This window comes from Pipra filicauda, unplaced genomic scaffold (genome assembly GCF_003945595.2).
Source record: "Pipra filicauda isolate LSUMZ 115617 unplaced genomic scaffold, ASM394559v2 scaffold252_size1811890_pilon, whole genome shotgun sequence".
Taxonomy (NCBI): Eukaryota; Metazoa; Chordata; class Aves; order Passeriformes; family Pipridae; genus Pipra; species Pipra filicauda.
Genome location: NW_024104368.1, coordinates 59,811 through 74,506, shown reverse-complemented (window position 1 = coordinate 74,506; position 14,696 = coordinate 59,811). Strand labels below are relative to the sequence as shown.

General features: G+C 43.9%; 1 protein-coding gene across 4 annotated transcripts in view; it reads right to left on the bottom strand.

Annotated features, from left to right (window-relative positions):
- The window catches only part of FAM13A (family with sequence similarity 13 member A), a 136,458-nt gene extending 122,967 nt beyond the window's left edge, over positions 1-13,491 (bottom strand). For 2 of the 4 annotated variants that reach the window (XM_039382064.1, XM_039382065.1), the window contains exon 1: positions 868-1,235. In XM_039382064.1, coding sequence (XP_039237998.1) covers positions 868-1,149 — 282 coding nt within the window. In that variant the 5' untranslated portion in view covers positions 1,150-1,235. Of the gene's footprint in view, positions 1-867; positions 1,236-13,253 lie in introns of those variants that run through there. The other 2 variants (XM_027731756.2, XM_027731755.2) reach the window with 2 other exon arrangements.
- Between the last annotated feature and the right edge of the window lie 1,205 nt (positions 13,492-14,696).

The following is a 14,696-nucleotide window of genomic DNA, read 5'->3' as shown; positions in this document are numbered from 1 at the left end:
TTAAGGCCTTCAATTAGCCTCACGATCTTGCTCAGTTACAGCATTTCCAGCCTGTTTCAGCATTCGAAAACCTGAAGAACTGAGCTGAACTTACTTGGGGAAACTCACTATTTAAATTTGCATGAGAACTAACAGACGTTTCCCATGTTTCTGGAAACATGGGAACTGAGAAAATTTTCGAGCTTGTTTCACGACCTGGAGAGGCTGCACTAACTAGAGAACAAAAAATTACGCGGTAATCCAGAATACACATCTAACCAAAATCAAAATAAAATCATCCCCTCAAAACAGCTCTGAAACAAAGAGTTCAGTGTTACGTTGCCTTATAGACGGAAGATCCGACTTTACACTGTGAAAACGTGTCCAAACATTAATGCCACTGTTAGTGATCACAAGACTGGGAAAGCAACTTAAATCATCCCTGCACGATGCCGCCAAAAAGTGCCGCCCAGACACATGGAGAAAAGCTATTTATACGCCACAGGGACGCACTTTTACAGCTCATCTAGGAACTTTAACGCGGGGAACACGGCAGCGCAGTTGCTCTCTGGCTTAAATGGGGGGGGGGGGGGGGGGGGGGGGAATAAGACCGGCTGGAATTGTCTTTATTAATCTTCTCCTCTCCCAAACGAGAGAGCTGCCGAGAGGGAGGGAAGGGAGAGGAGGGGAGCGCTCGGGACGAGCAGAAAGCGCAGGGCCCAGGCCAGGCTCTCCTCCCCCGGCCCCGCGACGGACCCCGGCGGGGCGGGCGGGCGGAGGCTCCTCCAGCCGCCATCCATCCCCCTGCTCCCTGGCCGCGCTCCGCAGCCGCTCCCCCGGCAGCGCCGCCCCGTCCCCGAGCCCGTCCCGCCGCCAGCCCCTACTCACGCGTACGGCCAGCGCCCCGGCCCCCATCTCGGCTCCCGCTCCGCCCCGGCAGCCCGCCCTCGCTGCTCCCGGCGGGCCCCTCCCGGCGAGAGCCGCGGCCCCGAGGTGCCGCCCGCCGCCTCGGCCCGCCCCGCGGCCCGCGTGGGGAGCGGGGTCGATCCCCCGCCTCCCTCCGGAGCGGCCGGGAGGGCTCGGCGGGGGCGGCTCTGCCTCCTGGAGCCTCCCCGGGTCATGGCGGCCGGGCCACGGGCCCGGCGGCTGCACCGGGCGGTCCCTGGGCATCGCCGCTCGGAGCCCGGTGCCGGGCGGGGAGGGAGAGGAGCCGCTCAGCCCGTGTGCGAGCCCGGGCTCGGGCGCAGCCGGGCCGCCGCTGGAAGGGTCTCCGCGACGCCGCGTTCAGCCCGGTAACGTTAGCGGGGCTGCGGGAGGAATCGCAGCCGGGCAGCCAGGGAAAACAAACCTTCCTGCGCCATGGCACTGCCAGGGGCCCTGCGGAGCACGGCGCGGGGCAACGCGTGGCCTGAGTTTGGAAGGTGTGAAGCAGTGCAAGCGTAGCCCCCGTCCTCCCTGTGAGTGTCCATCTAGGGATACGTTGGTGAAAGAAGTGAAAAGTTAAAGCAAAAAGTGGAGGGCAGGACACTCTTCACATCTAGCGCCTTCCGGCAGTCACGGCATGGTGGTGGTGGGAAGAAGAATTCACTCCCACGTCGCCCTTCTCCCGGTCGCCGCAGCCTGGAAGCAGTGTTTGTCCTAGAAATTAAAAGTGCATTTCAAAACAGAACTGTAGAGTTCTGGTGTTTCAAATTTTCGACTTTTGTTTGTTTGTTTGTGGAAGAAAAGCGCCCACATTTTTATTTCTGTATCAGATGCAAGCACTGCTCGGCAGGGCCTTAGCATTGGGATAGGAGCAAAGGTCTTTGGAAGGCGTCTCTCAGAAATACCCGCTTCTGGTACATGGACAAAAGGAAGTCTGTCCAAATAGAGTAAACGGAAGGAAAAAGAAAATTTTATCAAACCTTCTAGATGAGGAAAATGCTACCTGCAGATCTGAGTTCTCATGCACAATTTCTATTTTATTAAGAACTGTAATCACAATCTCCTTCATGCTCAGTTTTTGTTTTCCTCTCTAAGGCAGTCTAACCCAAAATGACTAATTTCCAAGTTGGCACGTGTACAACAGAAAGTTAGACTTAGTGATAGTTAATTTTGGTGTTTTAATTTCACTTTAGGACTCTTAAAGTGAATTGATGTAACAGCCTCCTCCATCCTCCTCTTTACTGTAAGCCTCTAATGTACTTTTCACATAGATCACAGACTGCTCTTTTCTTCTTAGTCCTAATTGCAGCTTCACCATGAAAACCAATGGCATGCTTCAAGCCGTAAGCCAGAGAGGGAATGATGAGAAACTGCAGCTCTCTGGAGACTTCACTTGGGAGTGAAGAGTCCAGACATGAACCCACAGTAAACAGAAGCTACGGTGTTAAGGTTTCATCAATATATGTTGACAGGTAGCAGGAACATCCTATAAAAACCAAGATCAGAACACAAGTATTATCATCTCTTAATCAGAGCCTTGAAAGTCACGCTTCTGCTAAGTCACTGGAGCACTTGGGGTTTTAATATGCTGGTAACTTTTCTCTGGGTTAATAAAGACACTTCTGGACTTGCTTAAAGTCTTGAGAGAGCTGAAGACCAGCATACTCATCTCCTGTGTGGCAGAAGAGTCAAAACCAGACTGAAACTTCCTCAATGCCTTTATCCCCTCACAACTTTTCCTCATCAGCACCCCATGGGGCCAATGACCCCTGTGCAGGGCAGAGTAAGATTCACCTGAACTTTTCCTAACCCCAGCCTAGGAGTAAATACATTCCTTCTTGCGCCTTTCACCCTTCCCACAGGGACATGTTTCCATATATCCTGATGTTCTTCTCCTCCCTTTACTGAACCACCACCCTTCAGGATGACGATTCAAAAGAAAGGTGTGATGAATGGGGAACAATAGTATTCTGGCACCACAGAAATCAGCCAAGACCTGCTGTGGTATTTGACTGTAGGTTGCACCCTACTCAGGAAACCTTCACTGTTTTCCTTTAAGCAATTCAGAAAACCCTTAGAAAACAAAAAAAGTCAGAAGCAGCCACGCCTATCACAGAGAAACAGAAAACTCCCAAAACCCAACAATAAAAAAGCATACCTCTGTTCCTCTGAAATGCTATTTCATTTTTTCTGGCTAAGGTGTTGCATCAAACAGCTGTCTCTTCCCTTTTCTACTCCTGAGGAATTTTATACTGCATGAACAGAACAACTGCAGGATGCGTGCATATTTATGCAACTTGTCATAAACTATGTCTAGAGCCATGAGAGCTCAAATCAGAGCAAATGCATTGTGAAAGGCTGATGAAAAGTCTGTGAGACCCACCAGTTGTGTATCCCTAGCTTTTGTGACATATCATGCCTACCTTCCTTGAGCCACACAGTTGTTTCCTTTAGTTCTCAACTATGCTGTTATCATCCGTGTGCAAGAATAGCTCAATGGCTTTTTAACATGCCTGTCTTTTTAGGGGAGCCAAGAGAATATATTCTCTACCTGAGATACACACCTCCATCATTTACTCTCTAATTCCACATAACTGCTAAAAGCTAATGTAAAAACATTGCAAAGGACAGGCTAATAAAATCATGCAATGAATCAATAGAGGAAGAAAAATATTTTTTTTCCCCTTCCACTTGTTTACAAATAAGGCATTTAACCTCAGATGTTGAAACAACATTCCCGGAGGGAAAGAACAGCTGGGATAGTGTTAGAAGTTCAAAGGAACTGCCTCACACCATTTCTGTGAGTAATGCCTTTGTCTCTGTGATACCATATGTTGCTTAACCTGACTATTATTCATCATTTCCATTGTAACATCAGAATTCAGCACTCATTTCATAACAGCTCACATAAAAGCAAGGTGAAAAGAAGTGAAAGAAGTGTCTACTGCCAGCTCTGGGATCCTTGAACATTACTGTTTCCTCCTGTTTAGCCGAGGTAGCCAGCTGCGGAATATTTGCTGTGACCTTCCAGGGCACTCACGAGAAGGCCAGCCTAGCTAAGCATGGGGCATACTCGAGTGACCTGCATAGGGTAAGACCTGGCAGCTGCAGGTGACAGAAGGAGACAAATCAAGAAATCAAGAAACATGCAAGAGCAGCTCAAAATTGCCAAACTAACACGTTAGAGTAGGTTTAGATTACATATTAGGAAAAAACTCTTTTACTGTGGGGGTGGTGATGCGCTGGAACAGGCTGCATACAGTGTTTAGGTCCTGGTTGGGTGGAGCTCTGAGCAACCTGGTCTAGTGGAAGGTGTTCCTGTCCATGGCAGGGGGATTAAAACTAGATGATCTAGAGGTCCTTTCCAACCTGGGCTATCCTGTAATTCTATGATCTGGCTGACAGGTTTGTCTGCATCAAGTAACTAACCAGAACTTCTCATCCAAAAAGCAATGACAAGACACCTTTTTAAAAAGAAAATTAAAAGGCATGCAATAAAAAGCATGTGATTTACTTCAATCAAGACGTCTATGTGAAGTATTGAAGTATTACTGAACTGCTTAGACTCTGAAATACAGCTATAATGGTAAGGAACCAAGGAAAAATAAATAGCTATCAAATACCTGAGTCCAAATTAATGTATAGTTTAAGCAGCAGGGTTACCAGCCTACTGAATCAATGAGATGGAGGCAGTCATACTAATTATAAAATTATTTCAAATAATACCAAGTTTCTTCAGGCGTACCTAATTGCAAATTTAAACATGTCTAAATTGACATTTGTAGATTTGGTGATCTCAGCAATTTTTCTGTAAAAACAGTAGTATCGTAAGACTGTGTGATAATTTAGGTTATGATCTGGGAAAAACTGGATTTTTAAAACAGCAATAGAATACCAAGAGCAAGAGCTGCTGCTGCCACACCAGCTTCTGGCTTGTAGCACAACAGAGAAATCTCTCATCTCCCCAAATCAAAACTACAACAAAGCAATCAGTTTTTGCCTGGGCAAATTGCTATGCCTTCATGAAGCCATAGTAAAAACCACCACGGTTGTTAAACTTATGTGGGAGAGTAAAAGCATAAAGCATGTTACACAATTTCTGCCTAAATGCAATGCAAGCTGTCTGACAGCCAGACTGCTCCTGAGGATTTTACTTCTCTGTAATGCAGCCTACGCCTTTGTTGCAAAGAAAGAGGGGAGCAAAGACACACGAACACTTAGGCTCAGCCTGCCAGTAGTTGGGGCTAGCAGCACGGTCCTGTATCCTGGTCTCCTGGGTAACCAGTGCTGGAGGACACAAAATAAACAAATATTCAAACAAACTAACTTCGCCAGGCAAAATGTGCTTTCTCACCTGGCAGCTGCAATTTGATCAGTTTTCTGTGGACGGTTGCTTCTTAATGATGATGCCTGCCCTTCAGTGGCACTAGACCAAAATACACTGGGTTTTGGAGTCAGAATAAGGATGACTTTCCCCAGGATGTTGTTCTTGTAAGTGGATTAAACATCTTAAATATGTAAAACTAGTATTAATTTTGGAGGGTTTTGTTGCTTTTGTGAAAAAATACGTGTCTACCTTGCACTTCCACCTGAAAATCAGACAGCGAAGGGACTAGAAACTATCTCATTTTCCCTTCATTGTGTTGTCCAAATGAAGAAACACCAAAGTCCACTGGGCAGCAGATGGAGGACAGAAAATTAAACCAGCATTTTTGAGCACTCTTTTACTGAAAGATGGAGCATGGATTTGTTGTGTGACTCTTTTCCAATGTAAACCCTACAGAAACGGCAGGTTGAATTTTTAATGTCTTCACGGCACCTTTGCCCTTCAAGGCAGGGGAGGATGTAGGAGAAAGAGGAATCTTATATGAAAGTTACGATTCCAAAGTAAAAAACCAAATTGTTGTTCTTGAAACACAATTTTGAGTTTTACCAGCCCTTGAATAATGTTCTGCTGCTCAACATTATCTATGACAACCCATTTTACTTATGCAAAATTTCCTTTAGAAAAAGTCAATATTTGTTGGGGGCATTCATTACTACATGTGACTCCTCTGAAAACAGAACACTCTGAATGACAAGTACTTCATCATATAAACAGCACTGCAAAAGAAAGCACAGAAATAATCAGTGGTGATAAATAGGAGAAAGGATTTATAAATAAATTCTTTTTTATTGTAGGTCAACAATGAAAAATGTCCAGTACCTACATTTTGATATAATAGTTTCAGGGTGGGAGAGATATTTTTTTTAAGGTTTATGGCTTCTGGTACTTGAAGTTTCGTTTTCTTCCTCTCCTCACTCACCTATTTTGCCTTCCTTCCCCTCCAGGTAACTCTAAACACAAATTTCATCTAAGTGCTGCAGCGTTTGGTCTCTCTAAGCCTCCCACATCCTGGAGCAAACCAGTGAGAGCGATTACAGCTATTCACAAAGACAGCAGTTGTCCCAAACTGGTGATGAAAGGAGGTATCACCTCATAACATGGATGATGAAAGATGGGATTTTGTGTGCTCAGGTCCCTTTCATCACCCCTATATGTGTGCAAGGCCTAAGTAAATGCTGGCTAAATGAAGGGCTGAGCCTTCTAAACACTTGCCTTTAGCTCAGAAGGAATGGGAGGCTTCACTACAGTAACTTACAGAAAATAAATATGTGTGTGATGTATTTTCTACCAAAACCTTTCAGAGGCTGCCCATTGCTGTGTTATGAAACGGAGCCTGTTAATCATTTCAGCCAAGCTACCACCACTGCCAGCTAAACATCAGATCTGCAGGGCAAGGACCTGCCCGGGCCACGTTTTAGCCTGAATTTCTTCCCTTGGCCAATTGGGACAGAACCTTTGTGGGTATTTGATGACTCTTGAAGTTAAAAACCAAAAATAAAGCAGGTTGTGTAAGTGTAGAAATGATTTAGCTGACTAAATCAATAGTCAGCTATTGTCTGACTAATCATTAGCACACTAATCTCTACTTAGTGACACACAGGTATTTTTAGAGAGAGGTTTGCCTCTTACTGTTGCTGCAATGTTTTAAAATTAGACATGGAGTTGCAAGCAGCTCAAATGGTTTGTGGCAAACTCCATTACAGAGATGTTTTAATTTCAGCAAAGCTAAGAAACATTCTTTTTTCAGACCCAAACATCCCTCAATAATAGCAAATTATTTAAAAATTAATGTATCTTGCCAGTATGCAGGCTCCAAACAATAGCAATAAAAGGAGGTCCCTGAGTGAGCAAGGATCATAGAGATTCATTCCTGGAGGGAAAGCAGCATTTTCATACCTGGCCTAAACTCGGGCTTACATCTCCATCTTGTGGCAAAAGGGGATGGGTGCAAAGCAGCAAAAGGAAATTACACTTTGTGGCCGAGGGTAACCCGCGGTTTCACAACGAACCAAGCAGCAGGGATGCATAAGGCATGTCCTCTTGCTAAAAATCTCAGCAAAACTGCGTTCCAAAGAGTTTTGCTTGGTGTACAAAGTGTCTCCATCCCAGCATTGTGCCAACCAATTAAAGAAATCTGCTTGCCATAGTTCAATCCCATCTTACCAGGGGAAACCTAAATTTCATTTAATTTCATGGACTGCTGGTAAGTTTTGGATCAGATCTATTAGTTAAAACCAAGCAAGAAAACCAGAAAAGCACTGCCAGAAGAACTGTACCGTGGGCACAGTGCTGCCCTGCCAGTCTCAATATGCTCATTGTTTGTGGGTGTCTGACTTTGAGCACACACATTTTAATACACCTACCCCACTTCTGAGACAGACACATTTCAGTGTGGTTAGTGCTTAGGCTGGGTGATGTATGTGGTCCTCCAACTTAGAGCAAGGAAGAGCAGCATGCTGTGTTCCAAAAGTTATAGTTGTGTTTTTTACCCAATATCAGCTACTAAGGCATTTTATAATGAACTCAGAAACACAGGAAGCAGTTGAAATACGGAGACACGGGAAGATCAGAGTGCCAAAAAACATAACAAGCCTACAGGAGAATAAAAAGACTTCGTTGGAAACCCTGTGAGAATAGTAACGAGCTTTACAAGCAAATAAGAAATGTTCATCCCTTCTTTCTCTTCCCATCTCAGCCCCTACCTCAGGTTGTCAGTCAACCTTAGCAATTAAATTGTTAAAGAACAACATCTGTAAAAGAAAAGAGAATAGCATTTTTATTCTATCCCAGTGAGCTACATGGTTTTAAAAATTATGCTTGGTGAAACCTGCACACATTTTTAGAACCAGGCAAATCCAGGCAGCAGCTGGCAGGACTGCAGCATGCTTAAAGATATTTAGAATCCCCATGGGACAAGAGTGTGGGAGCTTGTGCTGCTGTTCAGACACAATTCTGAGGATATTAGTGGGATGTCAACACAATTCCAAAGATATTCAGACACACTTCTAAGGATATTAATGGGATATCTATCCTATGCAAAAACCCTCAAAAATTTCAGCCTGTGTTTCCTGGCCTAGAACACCAGCACAATCCAGCCTCTATGTCTGGCTACTTCTCTGTACCCAGAGCAGTCCAGAACCTTAGATTTAGACAGATTGAGACCCCACTGGAATCTGGCTGTGAACTGGGCAACATTGTGTGAGCTCAGCTAACACATGGTAACGAGGCAGCCTTAGCCTAAGATTTAGGCTTAAGTCAATTGAAAAGAGGATCCAAGCTGTTGAATCTGGGCTAAACTTTGTGAAAAGGTTGCAACACAGCCCAGTGTTTGGGATGCTCCTATTTCAAGAGTTCCAGTCACTCCAGGCAATTGTCAGAAAGTAGGCAAGAGTTTCCAGGATTCCCCAGGGAGATAAATAGGAAAGAGAAGAAAAATGTTTGAGGACAATAAATGTTTTTGGGGTTTTTTTTGCTATCATATTTTGGTAAAGGAAATATCTCCAATATTACATATCAAAAATGTTCATCTTTCGGTGACCAACTACATGCAGCAGACCAGGTTAATTTTTTTCCTCCTGGAAATTTCATTTTTTATGTGTGTGAGCTTAATCTCACAGGTAACAGAAATCACACGTCCCTTATTGCAGGGTAAAATGAAGTGTGATCAGTAGAAGAGAAATATGTAGGCTGGGCCTAAATAAAACTTCTGTACATTTGGTATTTTGTTGCCTTGACAATACAAGTCTGTGTAAATAACAAATAAAGGCTCTGAGTACCAGACTGGAGAGAGCCACATCTGATGCAGGGAAAGGATCCTGCCCATTAATTTGTATGAGCAGAGAAGCCTACATGACAGGATTTGGACACTGGAGACAATCCACTCATGAGGGAACTTCCACTTAAGCTCTGTGGTGCAAACATATAACACTTGCATTTAATCTGACTCTGCTTTAGGAATCTCTGGTCTATGAGGGGTTTGTCATTGCCCATGAGGAGAGCAATCGTCATCCTGTGTGTTAAATCTCTGAGGCCGTATTGTGGGCCCCCAGATGCTCTGCAGAGGATAAGAAGGAAGATCTTGTGGTGGCTGTCATTGCCCTACAAGTTTTTTTAGTTATATTTTTAATTTATCAGGCATTTACCAAGTGTGTAAAATAATCACTTTGTGAGTGAATGGCATTTGACAAGTTGATTTACCATAAAAGTCAGCAATCCCAGCTGAAGCCAGCTCAAACAGTCTTCAGAAAGCAACCTGTAAACAAACCTGTTTTGGTTGGAAATTGTGCATCCTGAAGCCAAGCAAAACTCAGTCACACCAGATTTTGTAAATTTGTCTTTGGGTTTTACAGACTTCTTTGCTGTTTGTTCAGCGCCCTGAAAGCTAGTACCAAGGAGAGATCTAGAGCTCAGCAGAGTCTTAGCAGGAAAAAAAAGTTTTCTTCAGATTTTCTTTTTTTTTTTTTTTTTTTTTTGTAAAATGTTAGCACACACCATTTTGGCTGAAAAACTATTATTTCAAGTCTGAAATTGCCCCACCACAGCGCACTGACATTCTGGCCAGATGATCCCTGCTCCTACCCTTTTCTTTAGTGGAAAGGCCAAGATCTGCTTTAGCTGTAGCCTGATAATGAATACTAGAATACTAGAATCTGTGTGTTTCCAGCTGAATCAAAGAAAGATCAGTTCTGCTGTTTGAGGTATTGGCATAAGCTCACCTACAGTACTGTGTTCAGTCCTGCTTCATAAGAGGTTAATTTAAATGAAGACAAGTGCAGAAAAGAACTAGCAGGATCAAATAGAGAGGAGAAAATTCAGCTTGATGTTGGAAAACGAAGACTGGAAACAAATATGATTGCTTGCTGCTACAGTATAGGAGACGCCAGAGAGAGGAGAGAGTTGTAATGTATGGAACAAATTTGGAAAAAGTCAAACTGGCTTCTGTGGCTTGTGAATAATTTTGGGGTAGAATACAAATATTTAAAACCTGGTCAAGTGCTGGAGTAGCCTTTTGTATAGAGGAGTAAAGGCCAGAAACGTAAATGGTCTGAAGCTGGATTATGTGATGGGAACATTGTTGTGCAGCAGGAAGCAGTTCCAGGGACCCAGTAAATTTTTTTCCCCATCTGTGGTCCAAGGGCAGGCTTGATAGGGAAAGCCACATGACATGGCAATTCTGGGTCACACTGTTTTACAGAAACTGAGTTTCCAAACTGAAATCTTTTTGAGTTTGGGACTTTCCCTTTTTCAGCCAAAGAGACTTATCCATGGGAAGCAGACACATTCCACAAACATGCTCATTTAGTCAATAAGCTGTTTTCCACTGAGAAGTTGTTCATCTGGAAATTTTCAAGAAGTCCCAGCTCTAACATCTGCTTAGATGCAAACCCCTTGGGCAATAGCCTCCACTCCTTGTTTCTTCAGTGTCACAGACCCTTGGTGAGATAGACAAATAAAGGATGACCAGGCAAGGGAAGCAGAGAGTTCGTCCAGCTTCTGCCATCTCGCCTTTCTGTGGGCTGTCTGTGAGAGGAGAGGGCAGTGAGTGACTCTGACACACTCAGACAGTGGCTAGGCTGGAGAAGGGAGCGCTGCAAAGATGTAAACCGTGTGATGAATGTGACCATAGAAAACTCAAACACAACTTTGCAGTGCAAAATGTCTTAACAGAATACTGCTGAATGAAAGGGTAAAATAATAAATAACAATAAATTATCATTTTCAGTTAACTAGCCATGGGTTGTGTAGATGTCAGGAACACAGGCCACAATAAAAAACACCACGTAATTATTTGAAAAATTCCATTCCAAGAGGAGAAAAAATGGGATTGAAGAGCTTGGATTTATTTTAAAGATTCCAATACAAAATTGTTCTATTTAAGAAGAAATCAAGTTTTATCCACTGCAGCAGAACCCTTCTCTCCTACTTGCTTGCTCACTCATCCTGTGAGTCATGCAGAGCTCTGTATATCTTATACACCTGGAATAACAAATTTTCTTCCTGGAGAAGATTAATCCTTTGTCAGGTTTTCCACATTTTTGCCACCTACAAGTGTATTGGGAAATGCCATTCAACAAGCTTGAGTTAGAGAATTCAGCTCAGCTCTTTCACAAAGCTTTTTAAAAGCTTGATTATCAGCAAAATGCACAGGGGATGCTCAGCCACATTCATTTCATGATCTCACACTGCCCACAGCTCAGGAGTTCCAAGTACAATGCATAATTTTGGTTTGTAACCCAGCTTCTTTGCAGTGTCAGCTAGTCAAAAAAACCCCGATGCCCGCATGCATATACACATACACAATATGCTTCCTGCTGCAGAAAGAAAGAGGATTCTCCATGCTTGGGAGTTTCTGTGGGGAAGCAGTGGAGACAGCAGCTCTCCTCCAGCTTGTCAAAGCCTGGCCAAAAAAAAAAGGATGTGCACAGATCTCACTCAGACATGACTGATTGCTCTGATTTACTCTTGGGTTGGTTTTTTTTGTTTTGTTTTATTTTTCCCATAACCTTCTTTTCCTGCTATAGCTGACAACTGATTTGGTGCCTTTGCCAGCTCGGAGGCTGTAAGGTAATTTTTACTGTGTCTCTCCCACACAGCGCCTAATGATTTGGAGTCACAGCACCCTTGCCTATAAAAGGGAACATAAAGCTGTACCTGTCCTGAGTGGAAATGGGAAAGTCTCCATGCACAGATAATTGTGTTTATATTTCACAGACCATAGGGGTAGTAAGGGTCATACAAGCAACAGGGAAGGTCAGTGAAAACAACATAGCTTGCATGTAGATGAAACAATTATAAAGTCCAGTTTTCTTGAATAGTTATATTCACCATGACAGGAAAGGAGCACAATCCCCATTTCACAGTGAAGATATAGATGGATCCTGCAGTGCCCCTCTGGCAAGGCCTCCCTATGCTTCATTTGCAACTTGGGGGGGCAAACAGTAAGGAAAGAGTATGCCCTGTGAATACCCAAAACAATAGACACCCGTGGCTCTGGCCCCCCAGGGGATGCTTATCATCAAGGACACCCCAAAACCATGGGCAGTCAAAGACAGGACCACAAATGCCCTTCTGACATTTTGACTCAGCACTCTGAGTTAGCAAAGAGTACCCTTGCTTGTAGCATTAGAGAAATTTTCAAAGACAGTGCTGGAATTACAAGGGAGTTTAAATTCTCCAAAGAATTCTGCTCCCAGAAGTACACAGCATACAGAGGTACATAACAGCACAGGAATACAGCACTGATGTGCACTACTCACTGAAGGACCTCTCTGTGCACTCAACCTCTTGGGATCAGTCTTCATGAGATGCCTTAGAGTAGAGTCAGGATTCAGAAGAGGAGAAAACAGCAACAAGGTAATTTTCATAACTCATGTCCTGCTGTGAGTACTTGCTAATAATTGCTTTCACTCTGGATTATGGAACACAACATATGATGGCACTCATCTCATCCATTCAACCTCATCTGTTTGCCCAGTCTATTTTCTATTCTTTCCCTACCCAAGCAACTTCTTCCTTTCCCACTATTCTGAGTCGTATGCAAAAAAAGGTCACTCTTCAGTATCAGCACAGGGATCTCAGAGAAAACTCACAGATCATTGCCAATGGACTGATGACATTTTCACCTGTCCAGTAGCACAGGTGAAGAAGGGGCCTGGAGTTTGCCTTGCAGCAACCCAAGCTGACCTTTGCTGTCAATTGCTTTTTACAGAGGTTGGCAATGGACAGAAACAGGCACCCGTCAGGGCACTGAAAGAAAACCCTCTCCTGAGGAGAGCAGCACCAGGGCTCTGCCTGCCAGTTCAGGGCCACAGGGAGGAAATCCCCTTTATCAAGCCACCCTGATTCATGAGAAGTCAAAATAATGACATGAAGGATAACAAGTCCCAGAATAACTCCACTTAGATGCATTTGTGATTAAGGACCTCAGAAGACAGCAGCAGGGGGACTGGAGAAAGGTACTGACCTGAAAAATACCCTCTGTATGCCGATGGGGAGGAAAGGATGGTGCAGCACAGGGAAGCAGGGGAGGTGAGGTCTTGCCCAGCCCAGGAGCTACTCAATGGCAAAATTTTCTCCTCTTGCCTGCAGTGAATGCCCAAGTGCTTCAGCAGTGCTGAAATACTTCACAAGCACTTCTCAGTGGTTTGGACATGCTGAATCATAGGTTAACCAATTAATTGATGAGTACAAGTAGAACACCTGAGGACTAAGGTGCTTGTTCATACCATCGCTGCTACCCCATCTGACTGTTACTACAGTTAGTAACAGCCAACAGAAGCACCTCAGTTTTTAAGTCAGCTTCATAATTTATATTCAGACATGGTGCTGAGTGTCTTGTTTGATATTATCTATGTGTAATCTTTAAATCCAGACAGAACTGGTATGTTCTTCAACTGTTTGGTGGTTTTGCTTCAATTTGCTTTTTCTTCTTTTACTTTTCTGTTGAGCAGATCTTTAAACTGCTGTCACTTACTGACTTCCTTGTGGCATACATTTATACAACACCCCCAAATTCTACTGCAAAAGAACACTGTTTAATCTGCATCACTCAGAACTGAGGAGGAACTGTAACATGGGCTGTCTGTACAGCTTTAACTTGACCCCAAAGATAGATGCATCAATATACAGCCCTTAATGACACAATCATACAGTATTTTTCTTCAGAGAATGCCATGGCAATTTACCACGAGTAGTGTTTTCATTTCTGTTACTGAGTATCTCACCCTAAGCCTTGTGCTGGACAATCAGGCTGGCATATTTCCTGCAGAAGATTCAGTCAGAGGAACGCAAGGGAACAATCCCTCTGTTCATCCCATCCCAGCCCTTGCTCTAACCACAGTTGCTGCTGAACCCAGTCATTTGTTTCTGCCAGAGTCTAGAGAGTCCTAGAGACATTAAGTTCCTATGCTTGGCTGAGGTAGAGGAAATAGGTAATTTTCATGCTTCCTGCAGGGTTGGTAGGCCTGTAGGCTTACTCCTTTGTGGACACCAGTGTCTCCCCCTTAAAATCCATGTCCATACCTCAGGTGTCCTTGGCTCTGCAGTACTGGAAACAACTGCTTTTTTCCCGGTACTCATTCCCATGTCGATGCCGGCCGCTCGTGATTATTCTGTTTCCTTGCCTATGATTTTTTTTTTTAAATCTTTCAGTTTCCTGGACCAGAGCGGTGGCTCTGTGAATGCTGGAGAGCAACTAGCAGCAGCATGAGAAATTGATATTCTCTTTTAAAAAAATAAGATTTATAAGTGAGACATCCTGTCCTGGAACAACAAAAAATGCCAAACAGAGGAACAAGAAAAGTTTGTTCCTTTTAGCATGAGGGTAAAGCTAGAGTGAATAATAAGGTGGTTGCTTTCCAAAATTTGGGGATGGGGATGGAGCATCCATGGACCTTCATAATACTCA